The sequence below is a fragment of the Cuculus canorus genome, chromosome 8 (assembly GCF_017976375.1).
Source record: "Cuculus canorus isolate bCucCan1 chromosome 8, bCucCan1.pri, whole genome shotgun sequence".
Lineage (NCBI taxonomy): Eukaryota > Metazoa > Chordata > Aves > Cuculiformes > Cuculidae > Cuculus > Cuculus canorus.
In genome coordinates, this window is record NC_071408.1 from 12,898,634 (window position 1) to 12,919,244 (window position 20,611).

At 42.2% G+C, this 20,611-nt stretch overlaps 1 protein-coding gene across 6 annotated transcripts in view; it reads right to left on the reverse strand.

Annotated features, from left to right (window-relative positions):
* TEDC1 (tubulin epsilon and delta complex 1) overlaps positions 1–20,611 on the reverse strand; it is a 103,141-nt gene that overhangs the window by 74,486 nt on the left and 8,044 nt on the right. For 4 of the 6 annotated variants that reach the window (XM_054072536.1, XM_054072535.1, XM_054072533.1 and 1 more), the window contains exons 3-4: positions 12,366–12,568; positions 613–783 (exon numbers count right to left, since the gene is read on the reverse strand). In XM_054072536.1, the coding sequence (XP_053928511.1) occupies positions 613–783; positions 12,366–12,568 (374 nt within the window). The remainder of the gene's footprint in view (positions 1–612; positions 784–12,365; positions 12,569–20,611) is intronic. The other 2 variants (XM_054072534.1, XM_054072537.1) reach the window with 2 other exon arrangements.

Here is a 20,611-nt window from a genome sequence, read left to right on the forward strand (position 1 = left end):
TGGGACTCCAGGCTGCTTCCAGCCTAAGCAGATAGGATGCTCCCAGATGCCTGTGATTTTCAGACAGGCATATAGACATTATTCATAAGTGGGAACAGAACTGTAATCTTAGCAATAGAGAGACCACTATTGATTCCTGACTTAAAAGCAGGTAGATCTGTGGTTCTGCTCAGATGTTCCCTAGTACTTCAGAAAGGGAAGCTGCATATTGTTTTGCTGCTACTACTTGCAACATACATGCTTAATATTTTGAATCCACATTTCCATTAATTTATAGTTCTGAATCACTAATTCTTGTCTGTGGAACCAGAATGCTCTGTCTTGCTTCAAGTAGGCATTTTCTGAGAAAAACAGAGGCAGCCTATGGTTGTGGAAGTGACTCATGCCAGCCTGCAATAAACTTTTATACAACAATTACAACCTTACAAATTCCATACATACTTCTTTTTCTCATCGTTCTGCCCACTGGAGAAAGGTGGGGGCATTTATATTTAGAGTAATTCACTTTTATCTATAGAAAACGCAGAACAAGAATAATTTGTAAATTTAGCACTAGCTGACGAGGCTTTTAAATAATAAACAATGCCATAGTGAGTTAGAAGAGTAATTTACCTTGTGCAAAAGGCTGCATTGCTCTTGGTGCTGAGCATGCAAATTCCACCACTGGAACCTCAGCCTCCCATTTAACCACTGGAGGTATCGAACATCTACTCTGCCTCCTAGCCCATATTCAGGTGCTGTTTCAGTTGTACATTTCTGGCTGCTACGCTGATCATCTTCACACTAAAAGCAGAAGAGAATACCAAAACGTTTTAAGTTAGCCTCAACACTTTCAAATGATTCAGTAGCAAAGCACATATAAGCCAAACACGTCAAAGAGGGAAAAAAAAAAAAAAAAGGAAGTGAGTTCCAGCAGTAGAAAGCAATTGTAATATTTTAGACTACAGGACTGGGAACAGCCTAAAGAAGCACTGAAGTCTGGAATAAAGACAGAAAGACCAGCTTCTCAGCTGTGACATAGTAAGCTGTCTCCTCTCTCATCTTTCATTTTCGATAACCAGGAAGACATAGTGTTCCTGAGACAGCAAGCATGATCTTTACCCAGATGGGAAAAATCACATTTTTATGAGATACTAATAAGTCAAAGAACACAAAAACCAGACTTAGCTGATCCAGTGTCTTCCCAAAAGCGCTGCAGGCTGTATTCAGTGACTCCATTTTGTAAATCAGTGCCTTTTACAGGGACAAAATTGTGGGCCTGTGCTTACCCAGCTATTTTCTTTTCTCCATCCAGCACTTCCCTTCTCGTAGGGCAGATGAAAAGATACATCATCCAGCTGACATTGGTCAAAAGTCTTAGGTACTCCAAGCTACAGTTGCCCTCCCCCATCTTGCCTTGTTTTGCCTTCCTCTACAGTAATTTGGAAACAAATGAGAGGCAAAGAGTTTCTTTTTGTTCATCTCATCTCACTTCTGCTGCAGAAAAAAAGTCAGCACCTTCATCTTCTGAATGAAGTTTCTCCTTGGCTAATGGCATAAAGCAAGCAATAAGTTTCTGTCTTATCTCTTTCCCAAGGAGTATGGAGGGAATTCCACCTCCCCTGGCCTCTTGCACAAAGAGACCATTCACGTTTACAAACAGATCTCTCTTCATTTTCAGCTGACTTCTGCAGATTACAAATTAAGAACGGAGAAAGAAATAGGCTGTTTTACTCCTGATGTCTCTAATACCACTTAAAGTAAAGCTGGGCCGTCATCTTAATCCAGTCCATAGAAAGCACATACAGTAAACACAATTTGTAATTTTTTATTGCAGCATTATTATAAGAACTATAAATAACACAGAACTGCAAAGGCGTGGTTATTCAGAATGTCTGCCAGCTAAGAAAGTGTCTTCCAGTTCAAGACTTTTCTTTAAAGTAGAAATTTAAAAAGCCTACCTGAAACATGACTGTTTTCAAGAAAATGCTTAAGCAGATACTTGGCCACATAGACCTTGATGGTATTTAAACATATGTGCTTTCCTGCTTCACAGACTTCAATGTTCAATAAAATCTTATAAAGATTCAGTTGGCAGGCAAAGCTTGAATGTAATTCCAATTTGGATACTAAACTTAAAACGCAAACTGTAAAATGAATAGAGTTTAAATTTGCCTTAAATACAGTTTTCAGCATGTGTTATCTATAACCATGATCAAATAATCCCCTAATGCTTGTTTTAACCAAAATACAACCTCAGTTGACAGAGCCTCTAATACAATGAGTGTTCAAGTCATTTATAAGCACAAAAATGCTGTTCTAGTCACATTAGAAAATGCATCAATATTAGTTTTTCTCCCTTTGCTCTGTGGCTCAGATAAATGCATGCTATAAATCACAGGGGCATGGAGTTGGTAAAAGGCTTTTCCTTTTAAAGTCAGATTCATCTTTAAAAAAAAAAAAAAAAGGAGTCTCTCCTTTGTGCCAATTGCAACACCAGTATTTTTCCTCAGCTGCCTTTTGCACCTCGCCCCTAAATCAGAAGGCACTGTGTCCTAGGGCACTGTGAACTTCACTAAGTACCTTCAACAGTTTGGACTGTCTTGCCCCCACCAGGAGAGGTTTTTGGACTATGAAGCCATATAGGTGTGGTTACCAAGTTGTCCATAAACATGATGAACCAAGCAATCAGGTATTAGTCACTACAGCAGACAAAACATTAAAACACTTCACATAAGCAGCTGGAAAGCTGCAAGGCCAAAGACAGGCTTGGAATTCCCAGGTTAAAATCTGCATTTTCCATAACTTAACTTCCCTGGTTAGAGGTTTCAGAACAGCACAAATTCTGCTCTCCTGGGGTTTCATTTCAGGAAGAAATGGCATTAGATTTGATTGCTTTGGCTGTACAGTGACAGACATCATGCAGAGCTAATTTTATTGTAGCAACCTGCCTTATTAATATTAAAATAAAAGAAGCCAGTCAATGCATTTTTAACAGCTTCTCTGTATTATTTATTTCACAAACTGCACAAAAAATGTACTTTTGCTATGAAATACTTAGCCTGGCATAAAGTAAACAAGGTAAGAAAAAAAGGTCTTGCATATTATACTATGACCTCAATTTCTAGTCCCATCTTTACAATCTAAGACTATTTACTGCTCTCCCAGTGGGAGAAAAATCACTAAAATACCAGCCAAAGCCAGAGCTTTCACTTCAGATAGCACTGTGAATTTATCTAATCTATGCAGCAATATGCGTACACACCTACATTCACTTCCGAGACACAGAAGTGCATTTTATTTAGTTAAAGTCATAAAGAGAGCAGCCAGGGCAACTACCCAGGGCTCTCAGTGGTCTTCCCATACTTAGAATGCTCCACACCAGCTCTGGAAGAGATCATTTCATAGCCACTTACCAGAAAAGCTTTTTGCTTGCGTACAGTTTGCTGCAATTAATGTTTGTCTTTGGATGCCCCATCCCTGGACACATTCGAGGCCAGGTTGGATGGGGCTCTGAGCAACCTGATTGAGTTGAAGAAGTCCCTGCTCACTGCAGGACAGCTGGACCGGAAGAAAGGTCACTCCCAACCCAAACCATTCTAAGATTCCACAGTTCTGTTTCAGAGAAGGGAGGCATAGACTCCAGCTACAGAACACTGCCACAGGTTTTCAGTACAAAAGCCACATCAACATGTATTGACATCCTCATTTGCAGTGTCAGAGTCTTTCCAATTACACTGGCAATGTGAGAGCTGGTCTTTATCAAACTGTATGACGTGGACTCGACAGAGCACTTGTGATCCGCGTCACTTAAGCTGAAGATAGAATGAAGCCCCTCAATTCTACTCCTGCTGTAACCCACCCCAAATTAACTTTTCTGTTCTAAAAGCTCAAGGTAGCTCTGTTAGAAGATCTCAATATCTGTTCATTGGCAGGACTCAGAAAAACAAGCATAAGCCTGATGAAGGTGACATGCATATATTTACATGAACTCTCCTCAAACCAATTCCTGAGCTACCACCCGACCCGCACTTGAGCAGAACTTAAACCCATCTCTCCTGAGGAAAAAGATCCAGGCAAATAACCAGCTAAGCCCCATAATAAATACGCATTCCAGATACCATGCCTCAACATCCCAACTGAGATAGCTCACAAACATAATGGAAGCCCTTAAATACATCTCTGGCTTAGTGAGAGCTAAACACAATTTGTTTTAAGACCGTACACTTAAAATTTTCCAAGGGAGCCTAGAATTCAGTTTCCAGCTCCACATGAATTTTGCTCTCAACACTCCTCCACGGGCTATTTAAAGTTCAGTTGATATGAAAAAAAGATGCCAGATCATTCTTCAAAATGTGTGAATGCACTTGTGGTAAGACAATGCAGCAAGTGCAAAATCAGCCAACATGGTCCTTGTGGCACAAGTGCTCTGAGTAGACAAGAAAGATTCATGAAACACATGGAAGTAAAAAAGCCACCTAAGTACTTAGAGGAAAAGAATCAGGGGTGGGAGGAAGGATGGCATGAAAACAAGATGTGGGGATGTAGCAATTTTCATTCACATTCCATAAATATGAGCAAACAACTTGTATGCAACTTGCTTAGAGAGAAATTAAAGATCAGAAGTTTCAACCTTTATAGCAGAAATAAAACTTTTGGTTTTCCTTTGAAATACAGAGCACTTCCGTGGCATTGGAAACCAGAGAGCAGTTCAACCAACAGTGGATGGAGATAAATTAAACAAGTACTTCATCATATAAATTTTTTATCAAAGAACAACATAAGCATCAATGTGTTTGCAGACATTTGAGCAGGGGGATTTTTTGCACTTCCTACTCCATTCAAGGACTTCAGTAACCTGGTATGCGGCTGGTCTCAAATTGTTCACACACTTTGAATTAAACCAACTCCAAAGATTGTTTTAAAGTGAAGATATCAGAACATGCTACAAGCAGTACTGAAAAAAAAACCCTTTTGTTGTGCAACGTCATCACACTCCTATACTTGCTGTACTTTCCCAATTCACAGAGGTAACTTAATGCTTATAAATTCTTGCCTTTACTGTGCCCTGTGCACACAACGGAAGTGAAAAGGCCCGTGCTGTCTGCATTGCTGTAAAAGCAAGGCAATGGCAGGGCTAGTTCCCCAAGAGATGCTCTTTTGTGATTGCAAGCTGCCACCTGTAGGTAAAGGACACTTCCCAGCCACTGCCAGCTCATCTCCAGATGGCTGCGGTTTTTCCCCAGATGTCTTCCAAATCCCTCCAAGAATCAGCTCTCTGCTTCCATATTTGGACAGTCTGCAAATAGCTTCTTCCCATGGAGAAACAACCCTACTAGAACATGGATAACACATTTAACCCTTGAATATATGCATTAAGTCAACTCCCTGACATTAATCCTTGAGCAGAGCGAAATAAAGCAACTGCCGTTGAAACCATCAATGCATGTTCCCAGTTCATGACTCACTTTCACTAGAGCTAACACACATCTAGACAGAAACTATTTACTCTCACTAAGCACAAAGCCTGGTATCACGAAGGTGGGAAGGAGCATCCCTCGCTGAAGGACTCAGGAAAGACAAAGCAATCATATAAATCAAGCCAATAAAGTGCTTCTGTGGCTTTTACTGAGCACTCGTTCCGAACAGCTCATAATTCAGACACTGGTTTTGATGTGATGTAACATATGTTAACCTGGCTGATTACAGATCTTTAAATGGAGTGCTATTTTTTGTAAAATTAAACACCGTAACCAGAAATAACAGTATCAGACATGCTTTCTTAATTAATACAGCCATGTATCTCTGTGCAGGAGGGGAATGTGAAAATGAACAATTTGAACAGATGAATACAGAAGGAAAAACACTATTTTCATTAACAGCACCATCAGCAACACTAATTGGATTTCCTCCTAGGCAAAGTAGGATCCAGATTAGAAGTATGCACGGAAAGATAAACGGTGTAAGAACCCACTCCCAGACAATGCACATACCAATTAAATACCCAGTTATTTGCACAGAATAATGTGTTTTCCACAAACGTAAGTGCTCTCAATGTATGCTTGTAGCATATTCTGCAATCAAACAAAAATAACGCAAAATTCTGTGTTTCCACAAGGCCTTTTAGCTTTTAAATTTCAATGCCTTTTGCAAAAATTACTTCTCAAAACAGCTCCCAAGAGTTCAGCCTTGGCAAAGAATGGAAGAGAGAAGGCAGAGAAATGTGAACACAGCTCCTACCCATTCCTGCCTTGTTCAAACAAGCCCGTCTGGCAGTAGCTACAGGCCTGAGGCACTAGAGCAAATCCCTTCCTTATCCTATCTCTCCTCACTCATTCAGTAGGTTAATTAAGAGCTCTGGAATAGAGCAAAAGCACTCTGCCTTTGAAAGAGCACAGCAGCATTGTCTAAGCTTTGAAGCTGCAAGGTTCTGAAATAACATTTAAATCCTGAAGCTCACTGCATCATGCATTCAGGCAAAACACAGAAACTACATACACTAAAACACATGGCTAGGTAGACCTTACCTCACAGAGCACTGCATTTTGCAGGGCTCAAGAACTGTGATATAGATAACACCCTGCACTGCATTTCCTCCACCTGCAGCTGCAGCCCTGCTTGTCAATATCCCTTGTGCTCCACTGTGGCAAGCTGCGGGACAGGGGGTGGGTGACCAGTGAAGACAGAAAGACACAGCATGCTTCAGCAGCAGCGGATCTGGAGCAAGAGGACAGCAAAAGAAATAGTAACTGCCCTCCAGGGGAGGAGAGGCAGAGCTCTGCCATACACAGAAGGCCCACCTGAGGAAAAAACACTTTATTTCAGAAGATCCTCCAAAGAGAGTTAAACCCTGATCACTTGAAGTAGGACATCAAAAGCAGAGGATGTTCTCTAATCAAAAGGCCACGGAGCAAAGCTAGAGATACTGGCTGCTGCCCGCCACCAAGAGGGCAGGAGAGGCACAAACATCTTAAAACCCCTGTTTCCCCAACAGCCAAGGAAGGAGATCCCTAGAGAGGTTGTCAAGGAAGCACAGACCACCAGTGTGACTATGCTAAGCCTCTGTGAGCACACCAGTCTTCACTTTCCCCTCCTCATGTGAAAGCATCCAGAACACAACAAAAATAATAAAAGTGCATTTCAAAAGTCCAAACTAAAATGTGCTCCAGTTCTTATCTGGCAAAAACATATTGCAAATTTAATCACCTCTGACCACAAAATATGTGTAATCCTACCGGTGATACCAGTAACTATGGAGATAAAAATTAACACTTCAGGCTTGAACAGTTAAGTATTCAGAAAAATTACTTAAAAAGTACAAAAGGCAGGAAAGCAAAATGCAAGCATTTTTCTCCCTTAGTTTCTGGTAGAAGCCTTTTCAAGGCAGGCAGCATCATAACAAGGGTGCAACAATAGATGTGCCAGCCACAAAGAAGCCTTTTGAACTGCAAAGGTCTGGCTCTGGTGCTACCGCAGCAGCAGCAGCAAGGAGGGGGATGCAGCATGCATCAAACACCAGGCTGCTGTAAGCACAGTGGCACTGCTCACTGGCAAAAATGAGGCAAGGAAGAAGAAACTTCAGAGATCCTGTACCTTCTGCTTAGGTATTGGGGACCGCTTTCTAAAAAAGCATACCTTAACAGCTACTGAATACAGCAACAACAGCATCAAAAAATGGTAAAAAGATAATGGTGATAGTTACCAGGAAGACAGGAGGACAAAGAGAATACAAGTGTAAGCACGGGGAGTGAGGCAATGAAATCAAAAAATGAAAGCTGACAGACTACTATAGCCCATAAAGATCTGGAAAGTAATTACGCCTCCGAGTCTGAATCAATAGGTTAATGAAATTCCCTCCTCCACCCCCACTGGAATAGGGGAAGAGAGTGGGAAAAAACCCAGAAAATTTACATTTACTGACACTAGTGCCAAAGGTTTTGTGGCTTTCTACTGTGTGGGACATCAAGCTTGGCTGCTACGTTAACGCCTTCCACTAATAACATGGTTTATGGAACACCAGTGACGATAGAGATTTCTAGAAGAGAAAGGCATTTCAACAAGATTAGACCAAGGTAAGCCTTACACTATATTGGAAACAGCCAGTGAGCCAAACTGGACCGCAATAAACAAAAGATTAATTAAATCACAAACCTAAGTGTCAGAAAGCACAATGAGTTTCATTTTTCCCCACTAGAAGAAATTAAACTGAGTTCAGTTTGGCATGCACATAATTATAATAACCATAACAGCTCTATTTGTTAATTACTATAAATTCACAAAAGGGGCATCCAATTTCACTCAGAGGGCAAAAGGCAGGCAGAGAAAATTAGTAGAATCTAGAACAAGTGTTTGTACAACACAACCTGGTGATAATGAGGGATAAAACATCACTACCTTCCTTTAAAGAACTCAACAGCCTCCAAACATAATTAATTATGTGGCACACATAAAATTAATTTCAGCTGTAGAAATAATACAGTACAGACAGTACTCCTTCCTGGAAACAGAAGCAATACATAATCAAAGTGCAGTGCTATTATCTGCATAGATCATCACAGATTCGGAGAAAGCAGTGATGATATCACTAAAATTTAAAAAGCAACACAAAAAAGAAATTAATGAAATATTGAATACACAAAAAAGGCAGGTTTATACTATTTATCTGCTTCTCAGAAAATATGAGAACCCCACAGGTTCAGAGAACAACAGCCCTCTTTTCAGATGTGGTTTGTACTCTAGGATTTTCACATGTAAACAGCAATCAATTAATGGCACTTGAGAATAATCTGCACATTCATGATCATCAAAGCAATAAAAGATGTTAAGACCAAGCATAAAGAAAGTGTACCCCCGCTGACAGATGAAAATGGTGACCTCGTATCAACAGACAAGGAGAAGGCTGAGGTATGCAACAATGTTTTTGCCTCAGTCTTCACTCACAACAGCTCTCCTCACCCCTTGTGGGTCAGTGGACAACAAGATGCGGACCAGGGGCTTAAAACCCCTCCCACTGTAGGGGAGAAACAGGTTCATGACCACCTGAGGAAACTAGACATATACAAGTCTATGGGACCGGATGGGATGCACCCCAGAATCCTCAGGGAATTGGCCAATGTGGTGACCAAGCCACTCTTCGCATTTGAAAACTCATGGCAATCAGGAGAAGACCCTGGCGACTGGAAGAAGGGTAACATTGTTCCCATTTTTCAAAAGGGCAGAAAAGATGACCCCAGGAACTACTAGATTAATTAGAATTAATCTAATTAGCCTCTGATAAGCTGGGCATTTGACATATAAATAGCAACTTAGCAGGCTGTAGGCTTTGTCGCAAACTTAGGCTTGAAAGCATAGTCAGAAAATGATTGCACTCTTAAAGAGATTCTCTGAGTTACTACTTCTTCACATAACAGACCCTGCCTGCTTTTGTGAATTTCAGACAACATATTCAAAGCAAACTACAGGAGTACCATTCTGAACTACAGCTACGCCTACAGGTCTTGAGGATCCGGCTTTTTAGATGAAGACAAATGGTAAGAGTTTTCTTCACATTTATTCTCACCAGCACACCAACAGATGTGCTTTGCCAGCAAGTACTGGCTTTCGTGCTTTGCTAATTTTGGCAGAATTCTCAGCAATGCACCGAAACATACTATTTCATGCATTTTAATTTTGCAACATTTTCATTTCGGGAGAATATTTGCAGTTGTCTATAATAATTTAAAAATAAAGACTTCATTTAAAGAGCATTTCCTTTTTTTTCTTCTTCATTGACTCAGATTTTTCTCTAGTGAAGCTGGTTTTATGTTCTTTTACCTTTTTACTTCAATTTACTTCGACAGAAGAAGTGTTACAACTGCAGAGACAACTGCAGAGGCTGCACCTCTGGCATGTTTAGCAATGCCTTTACAATTTCTTACACATTTTCCAACACTTCATCTTAAGTACCACAAATGCCTGGTATTTAACATTCCCAGAGTCAAAATTCCAGCACTTCACTTGTTCCAGTTGAACTTTAACTCACAAAATGTCAAATATCAAACTGACACCCTTGTCTTCTTCCTTTCCATGATTTTAGGGGTTATATGGTTGCCATATGAAGGTCCCACATAAAATAACAATAGATATCAAATAATAATATATAACAATTATGAAGCTATCACACTTTCATATGACAAACAACAGGCTTTCGTGAGTGATTTACAAGAAACTGCCTTATTAAGTAAAACGAAACGCATGACTCGCCTACCCTCTCCTTCACAGTCACCATTACCTCCGTAACTGTGCATTAATGGAACTTAATGTGGTTGGGTCTTACTGGTTGTATTTATTGGTTTTGTAATGCCCAGTTGACCAAATAAATGACAAGACCTGTCCCTCACAGTTCCGCTTAGCTTTCTTGTGATGCAGAATCACAACACAAAATTTACACATTCTCCACTGTAACTACATTGTATCATTTTTCCCCATGAGCATTATTTTTATTGGAGCATGAAAACTTGCTAGCTGAACACAAAACAAGAAATGTTGCCATTAATACTATGAGCTTTACATACATATACTAAATCCAGCTCCCAGTCTATAATATTTTTGTCTGGCCTATTGAAAGACATTTTCCAGACCTGTAAACCTTTCCAATCACTGTTTCAGACAGTTGTTGGACAAAAACATGAAATGTGTTCCATGCTTTTTGAGAAATAAAGTTAGAGAAGGTGAGAATTACAGTGAAAGGCATAGCAATAAATTTCTTAGTGTCCTTCTGTGTGGCTGATAATATTGTATTACCACAGTTCTTCCAACTTTGGAAGAATTTGGAAAATGCAAAACAAGACCTTCAGAAAAAAAAAAAGACAGGTGCTCCCTCATTTCCTGAATTCATGTTGCTGCTACACTTCATTCATTGCTCTTTTGTAATAGAAATTAAGGACAATTAAAATAATCTGCAAGAAGAAGTTAGGAGAAGTCTAAAGTAAAAAGTTCTCCAGAAGCGTGCTTCTCCTGAAGTCTCAAAGCACCCTTAACATCACAGGAGGGCACTGCCACTGACACCCAGGGCACCAGGGACAGCCTCTTGTGCTCTCTGGTCAGTGCTGCTAACAGCTGCAGTGCACTAGAGTGGTCCCTTTTCTCAAGGTACTGTTCATGAGTCGTGACAAAGGTGACTCTTCCCTTCGAACTGCTTTCCTTTTGTACAAGTGCTCTCCTAACAAAGACATCGTATCCATAGTGCAGCTTTCCAAACTCGCTTTCCTGCTTTGCTGTCCTCTAGAAAGATCCTAGAAAACCAGCCAGCCTACGGTCCACAAGACCACATACACGTGACCATGAAGACCACAAGGTCTTAGAAGCTGTAAGAAACCAGCAGTGAGTGTTTCTGACCTACAATATCCTTTGACAAAAAAATGAGACTGTTCTCTGAGCCTGTCATTTTGAATGAGACCGACCAGTAATTAATGTCTGACTAGATGAAGACAACTTAGAACAAACTCACAACCACCTAGAGAAGCCTTGGCCACACTAACACACTGCACTGATCAGTTTAAATTCAACCTGTTACTTGTGTTAAGAGCAGGGACAGTTTATTTGCAACAAACAAGATATGAACATGGAAAAAACTACCATCTTCTCTCCTGAGCTTTTCACTCTCTGCTTCAGAGCAATTTGGATTGTAGTCTTAAATGCAAGGAATGGATTTTAAAAGCAGTATTACCAAACATTATTAAACTGTGTATTTGTGCATGGTTTTGACTTTTTCTTTTTGATCAGGTATATATACTGCGGCTAAAACAGACATACAGCTATCCTTAGCTTGCTTCAGAGCAGGCTTTCTACATGCTAATATCTTTTTATTAATGGAAACACAAAAGCTGTTCTCTCAAGGAGGCTACAAGGTCATTAGTTAACCCAAGTGCAGTAGCTGCCATTTGAGATCTTGATGTTTTTAGAAAGTTACTATCTGCATTAAGATTACTTGCTTTGTCCAATGCCAACACAGCCAGTGAGTGCTCACAGCAAACTTGTTGCCTACATTGTAGAACCACCCATGCTGGAAGCACAAAACTCAGAAGCACAGAGATCAAAGACATTCACTTACTTGCACTCCTCCACACTGGTCTCACCTATGCTGGAAATGAAAATCAAAGAATTCACGCAGGGGTAGGAATTTGAGAAAGAGAAGGAACCCAGATCATCTGCACCCAGAAAGTTTAGAGAAGGAAAAGAAAACAGGTCCTAGATGCCGGCCCTGTTAAGTTCTTTCTAAAGCTGGAGTAAAGCATTTATTTGTAAAGGTACCAAGACACCACACATTACACGCTAGTGATAACATGGTTGCTGTCACAGAACATTACTTACAGACAGATAAGTTGGAAGGACACAAACACACTCACTGTGCAGACAGAGGCTTCATCCCCAGTCTTTACTCTGTTGCGAGCCAAAAGCTGCTCCAAGAGGTCGAGCCTGTGCAGCACCCAGGAAAACGCCAGCAGCAGCTCCCGACTACCTGCTGAGCCATCAGATGAGAGCTGATAAAGTTCCAGTCTGCCATAGCCATGGTACCACAATGCTGATTTTACAAACCTAATCTGGTTATCTGAAAAGAAGAAAACAATTAAGAATAACGAATTGCATTACTGAATGTATTAACCCATTCAGCTCCAGAAACCATTGCTTCCTCTGACAGCAAGATTTTTAATCAAGCCTAAGATTAGTGGAGGACAGTGGAGATTATGGTCTTTATCAACAACTGTTAAAGGACAGAAGGCAAAGGGTAGAAGTCTTCCTTATGCTGCCTCATTCTGACTTACAGGAACTTCTGCTCACAGAAAAGGAGGAATTGAAAGTTAATATCAAGGCCAGTAATGGCCTCCTAGAGATTAACAATAGCAAAAAAGGTAAATAGCCATCCTCTCTATAACAGGACTTCAACTCACCTACTCATTTTTCATGAGCCACCAAGCATGCTATGAATTAGTAAACACTCTGAGTTACTTCTGAAGGAAACTGGAATTTAGAGATAGGAGTTCCACAGCTTGCTGCAAGTAAGCAGGCAGAGACAATGCAGCACACCACACTTCATACCAGACCACCCAGACTACTGAATTCTCAGGAATGCTCTGATATGTATTCCTTCACACCAGCAAATGTAACCTGATAGCCAAAAGACAATCACTACAGAACTGTAAGATACTGAGGAAACAAAGAATATTATTATTTAAAAAGGTTCTGACCATTAAGTCTCAGCTCTGTACTAAGTCAAAACTATAACAACAAAATTTGGGGCAAAATAAACAGTACATAGTGGAGAAGAACCAACAGTAGATGTAAAAGGAAGTCCTGCTCAAAAAGCCATTGAGTTCTCCAAAGGCAACAACAAGCAAGGGATTAAGGAAGATGCAACCAACGCAGGACATTTTGACTTTCCTGTGAGATTCAACAAAGAAACTGAGCCACCGTGGTGGAGAGAGAGGTAAGGCCCTTGAATCAATGACAGGTGCCAAGCAGGCAAGAACCAGAGGGAAGGAACAAACAGTGGTTTCACTTGAGAGCTCTGTGCTAGGCAGTTGCTGTCAATCAACTCAAAATAACAAACAGACAAAGTAGGTAACAGAAAATATGGTGCTGATGTGATACTAGTCAGTAGTAAGGCATGCTGGCAGATCATGAAGGACTGCAGAACCTAACGAGGCCAAGATTTAAAATGAAGATATAATTCTTTTTCAGAAAACGAAAGGCCATGTGCACAAGGGAAAAACAATCCTAACTTTACTGGCACAGGAATGGGCTTAGAACTGACGACTGGATCATGATCTTACAAGGTAAGATTTTTCATTACAATAGCACACTGGGTTCTCCTATGCATCCAAAAGCAAACTGAATGTGAGAAACCTAGAAAGGAAACTAAACAGAACTCAGGGAACAACATTACATTTTTGTCTATGCCCACTGTGACCCCACATCCCAAATTCACAGTGTTATTTCACTTCTTCAGTCCCAAAAACACTACAGAAGAGTTGGAAAACAACCAAAGAGATCACAAGTATGATCACAAGTACAGGACAGCTTTATTGTAAAAACAGACAACATACACCAAGAAGACGACCAAGAATGGATATGACAAAACTCTTCAAACCCGTGAGTGCTGCGGAATGGGTGAATAGTGAATAATTTGATTAAATGACATTCAATGTAAGAATTGTGAGCCATCAAAGTTAATAAGTACGTGAGTCAAAACAAGCTAAATAGACGTTCTTCACACAAACAACAAAGCTCTGAGATTTCTGGTCATGGGTCACTATGGACATAGAGTTACACAGGCTCAAGGAGGAACTGGATTTATGGAACAGAAGTTCATGGAAGCTTATGAAATACAAAGACATCCTCTCTGGTTTAGGAAGTCCAAGACGTAAATTACTGGAGGCTAAAGAATTCACCCCTAAAAGCATCCTTCTTTATTTGCTCTTTCCTTTCCCCTGGGCATCCACTTTTAACAGCTGCCACAGCTGGATGGAGAGAGGAACCTTTAGTTTGATCCAGTGTAGTGTAATGCTTCGGTATGTCTGTAGGGCTTCATAAAAAAAGGTATACACTCACACACACACAAAAATAAAAGAAGAACAAACCTCACACAGTCAGGGATTGTCACTGCTGTCCTTAATTAACACACCAGTTCTTCACATTACACACTCGATCACCTGCTCCTTGCCCCTTGCGGTAAAAACATCCCTTAGCATTGACACATGTCATAATCTTTCTTTGTCTGACATCAACTACTGAAGCTCAAAAACCACAGAATGAACAATTCCAAAACAAAAAAACCCAATCCTGTTTCTCTCAAAGGATTTTCTCAATTACAACAGACTCTCACAGTGAAGAGTGACCAATTTAACTTCATTTGCAAAATGCCAAAGGAATCTCATCCACCAAAAGTAATACAAAGCCAATACACAGGCAGGAGCTGTAAGCTGGCCTGTGTTAGTAACCCTCTGGGAGCAGCACATGGGTACAGCTCTGCTGGGAGGAAGCTGGCAGTCAGAGAAAGTCACCAAACCCTTTGCACCCAGACAAACCATAGGAAGGTACATTGAGTGTACTGTTGGAACAACTTTAACGTTTAGTGCAGATGCCTAAGGAGATGCCTACTTCCAGAGGGGTCCTCAGTCCAAACTTGTCAGGAGAGATAGTAAGCAAGAAATAACCACAAGCGTTGTTGGAGCTCTGGAGCAGGACTGCAGAGCGTTTGATATCAAGCAAGCCTCCGGCCTGAGAATAATCAGCATTGGTAGCAAAAACAAGAAGGCATGAAAACAATAACAGTGGTCACGAGGAGCTTGGAAGGAGAACATGCTGAGGAAATTTTTATGAAGGACTTGTGGGACCGGTGTTGACATTTTTTGTAAGGTATAAATACGAGCTTGTAACAATAAACTTGGTCTTAGTTTGAAACAAAAGCTGAGTCCTTGCTTGTTAATATGACCCAAATGGTGTCCAATTTAGGGTCTGAACAGAGGCTCGCGTGATGAACACAGTCCAGTGACAGACATTGGCAGAACATTCGGAGGGGCTGAAACGAAGCCCAAGGTGCACCTGTAGACACCTGCCCGCTGGACCGAAGGTGAGCTGCTGATAAGGTGATGGGGAACACGATAACCCAGGAATAGAAAGATGTAATAGACTTATTTAAATCTATTTTAAAGAAACAAAACTGAACACTAGAAATTAATGATCTTAAAGCACTTTTGGAGTGGGCTCACTATCAGGACCCTTCTTTTGATGTTTGCTCATCATTCGAGCAAGAAACCTGGGATAAGATCAGAGTTCGACTATGGGATCAAGCGACCCAGTCGGATAAAACGGCTGCTAAGTCACTCAGTCCCTGGCAGACTGTTTCTGAAGCACTAAAGAGCACACCAATGACTTGGAACCGAGTGCAGGGCCGTCAACAGCTGCACTAACCCCTCAACCCCCATAACTGGTTGCGCTTGTCTCTGCACCCCCCGAAGGGGAGGCCGACAAACCCTTTGATCCTTTGGTCCGACAGATCCCGAGAAGGAGCCTGAGCCATTTCCACCGTGTCCCTCAGACAGATGGGCACACGTCGGGAGGGAGGCGCAGCTGCGGGGAAAGGTTGAAATGTGGCAAGTTTTTCTCATTATCTATTCACGAAACGCAGATCCTTGACAGGAATCAGTTAGTTATGAAGCGATAAAAGAGATTCGAAAAGCTGTAAAAAGAGAAGGTAGTAACCGTTTCGCGACCAAGACGCCCGCCGCACCTCCCAGCGCCGACAAGGGTCCTAGTGCCGCCCGTCTGGCCGAGGAGGGGCCGCCCCCACGCCGCAGCTCCTGAAGCGGCCAACCGGCTCTATCGCATGCATGAATAATTCAGAGCGACCACATGACAGTCCTTTGCCACGAAAATGCTGTAACAACTAAAGACTATTACCTATTAAATAATCGACACGAACCTTATTTTATAATACACGTGCATATTTTAAGTGTTGTATGTGTTCAGAATTATGTATAGTTTAAATATCCATAACATTAGAAAATTGAAAAATAGGATATAGAAAATAGAAAAAAGAACACAGACAATAGAAAAAAATGGAAAACAGAAAACAAAAATGGAAAAAAACCAGCCCTGTGGCTGTGTGCGAGTTCCTCACACACACTTCTCCCCCCCTTCTCCTCCCTTTTTCCTTAAATGTGAAGTTTTTTTCTTTCAGCTTGGATGTCGTTCTATCTCTCTAGAAGAGTAACAATTTACGAAGAACACTCTGCATTCCAGTGTCCCTTATCAGATCAGCAACTGCTGTGTCCTAGTGCAGACAACCATAAAGGGGATTTTAGCCAGACATTAATAAAAGCATAATTTGAGTCCAAAAGGAATACTCTCTCAGATTAAAAAACTGCAAAGGAATAGAAAAGTTAATGAATTTGCAGCCTTGAGAATTCCCATACAGGAGGAGCTGGAAGCTACTGCGCTACTTGAAAGCTATGATCTGGTTGCCATCACGGAAACGTGGTGGGACAAGTCCCATGACTGCAATGTGGCTACTGACGGCTACAGGCTGTTCAGGAGAGACAGACCGGGAAGGAGGGATGGAGGTGTTGCCGTCTATCTCAGGAAAGGGATAGAATGTGAAGAGCTGTCATTGAAGAATAGCCACGAACAGGTTGAAAGCATGCGGGTAAAAATTAAAGACGGAAGAACCAACAGGAACCTTGTGGTTGGTGTATACTACAGGCCACCTGATCAAGGTGAGACAACTGATAAAGCCTTCTTCCACCAGCTACAGGAGGCTTCGCGCTCGCACGCTCTCATCCTACTCGGGGACTTCAACCACCCGAGATATGCTGAAGAAGTAGCACAGCAAGCTGTAGGCAATCCAGGAGACTCCTGGAGTGCATTGGAGATAATTTCTTAGTCCAGCTTGATAGACACCCCCACCCCAGGAGAAGCAATACTGGACCTTATGGTCACCAATACAAGCAAACTCATCAGTGACATTAGGATCGGTGGCAGCCTGGGCTGCAGTGATCATGCACTGGTGAAGGTCAAGGTCCTGAGGGATATGGGACAGATGAGGAGTATAGTCAGGACACTAAATTCCAGGAAAGCAGACTTCCAGCTCTTCAAGGAATCGCTCGGTAGGACTCCTTGGGACGTGGTCCTCCGAGACAAGGGAGCAGAGCAGAGCTGGAAAATATTTAAGGAAGCTTTCCACAGGGCGCAAGAGTGCTCAGTCCCCGTATGTCGAATATCAGGCAGGAAAGGGAAGAGACCGGCTGGTTAAACTAAAAAAGAAGGAGGAACTGCACAGGCAGTGCAAGCAGGGACAGGTAACCTGGGGCGTGTATAGAGACGCTGCCCAGTTGTGTAGGGACGAAGTCAGGAAGGCCAAGGCATAGCCAGAGTTGAACTTGGCAAGGGAAGTGAAGACCAACAAGAAGGGCTTTTACAGGTACACCAATCAAAAGAGGAAGGTCAAAGAGAACCTACCCCCACTGATGAATGGAAATGAGGATCACGTATCAACAGATGAGGAAAAGGCTGTACTCAACAACTTTTTTGCCTCAGTCTTCACCGACAACTACTCTCATCACACCTCTTGGGTCATGGGACAGCAAGATGGTGACCAGGTGGGTAGACTCTCTCCCACAGTAAAGGAGGATCAAGTTCGCAAACACCTGAGGAACATGAACATATATAAGTCCATGGGACCTGATGAGATGCATCCCAGAGTCCTGAGGGAATTGGCCAATGTGGTTGCCAAGCCACTCTCCATGATATTTGAAAAGTCATGGCAATCAGGAGAAGTCCTTGGTGACTGGAAGAAGGGTAATGTTGTGCCCATTTTTAAAAAGGGTAGAAAAGATGACTCTGGGAACAACCAACCTGTCAGCCTCTCCTCTGTGCCTGGGATCATGGAACAGGTCCTCCTAGAAGCTATGCTAAAGCACACGGAGGGCAGGGAGGTGATTAATGGCAGCCAGCACGGCTTCACCAGGGGCAAGTCCTGTCTGACCAGCTTGGTGGCTTTCTATGATGGGGTAACCGCAGCAGTGGACACAGGTAAATCGACGGATGTGACCTATCTAAACTTCTGTAAAGCCTTTGACACAGTCCCACACAACATCCTTCTCTCTAAATTGGAGAGAGACAGATCTGATGGGTGGACGGTAAGGTGGTTAAGAAACTGGTTGGATGGTCATATTCACAGAGTAGTGTTCAATGGCTCAAAGTCCAGATGCAGATCTGTGACAAGTGGTGTCCCTCAGGGGTCCATACTGGAACCGATGCTGTTTAATATCTTTATCAAATGATATTGACAGCGAGATTGAGTGCACCCTCAGCAAGTTTGCGGAAGACACCAAGCTGAGTGGTATAGTTGCCACACCGGAAGGACAGGATGTTATCCAGAGGGACCTGGACAGGCTGGAGAAGTAAGCCTCTGAGAACCTCATGAGGTTCAACAAGGCCAAGTGTAAGGTCCTGCACCTGGGTTGGGACAATCCCTGTTTTCAGTACACGATGGGGGATGACATGCTTGGGAGCAGCCCTGCAGAGAAGGACTTAGGGGTGCTGGTCGATGAGAAGCTTGACATGAGCCGACAATGTGCACTCGCAGCCCAGAAGGCCAACTGCATTCTGGGGTGCATCAAAAGAAGCGTGGCCAGGAGGTCAATGGAGGTGATTCTGCCCCTCTGTTCTTCTCTTGTGAGACCTCATCTGGAATACTGTGTCCAGTTCTGGAATCCAAAACGTAAGAAGGATATGGAGCTGTTGGAATGGGTCTAGAGGAGGGCTACAAAGATGATTGGAGGGCTGAAGCACCTTCCCTACCAGGACAGGCTGAGAGAGTTGGGCTTGTTCAGCCTGGAGAAGAGAAGGCTCAGAGGAGATCTAATAGCAACCTTCCAGTATCTGAAGGGCACCTACAGGAAAGCTGGAGGGGCGCTATTCGTAAAGGCTTGTGCAGATAGGACTGGGGGAATGCGTATAAACTGGAGAGGGGCAGATTTAGACTGGACATTAGGAAGAATTTCTTCACCATGAGAGTGGTGAGACATTGGAACAGGTTGCCCAGGGAGGTTGTCGATGCCCCATCCCTGGAGGTGTTCAAGGCCAGGTTGGATGGGTCCTTGGGCAGCCTGCTTTAGTGGGATGTCCCTGCCCATAGCACAGGGGATTGGAACTGGATCATCGTTAAACTCCCTTCCAACCCTAACTATACTATGATACTATAATACAGGTAAGAACAGACAAAAGGGGCCAGGAATTCAGCAACGCCTGGACCATTACCATAAATATCGAAAAGGTTGTCACTTTACAAATCAGTGCCGTTTCAAATACAATACTGGGGGTAAACCGTTAACATCAAAGAACCAAGGAAACCAGCAACCCAGGGCACAGCGGAGACATGTGACAACAGTAAATGCTTCCGCTCAGATCTTCTCCACAGCCTCCTCAATTGCAATAAGGGATTAATGCATTCATAAGCTATCACTCCAAACTTTTGGTCCTATCCGTAATTGTTTAAGTGCTTGGTTAGTGGGTCGTTCGAGTGATACTTTGCAAGGTCTTTTTGTGTAACCTGATGTTATTAATTCTGATTTAACTGGACAAATACAAGCTATGGTTTATACTCCTTTTCCGCCTGCGTATATCACCCAAAGCAGTTGAATTGCTCAATTAATACCATTTCAAAGACTGTATTAGAGAAAGTTGTCCTTCAAGTTGCACCTGAAAAAATTCAAACCTGGAAATATGTTGAGTGGAAAATTTTAGATGCCACAATTGAACCTCAGCAAGTCAAACTGCAAACAGCAGTTAAAACATTAAACGATTTGCAAAAGTTCCTAGGAACAATCAATTGAATTAGACCTTATTTGGGTATTACTAATGCAGAACTAAGTCCATTATTTGTTCTTCTTAAGGGAGACATGGCTTTAACAGCACCTCGCACTCTTACGAGTGAAACACAACAAACTTTGGGCAAAATTGAAAAAGACAAGGTCTTTGTGAAATCACTACAGTCTGGCCAATGGGAAGGTCCATTTGACCTACTCAATTGGGGAAGATGTTATGCTTGTGTTTTAACAGATTCTGGAACAAGCTGTGTGCCAGCACAGTG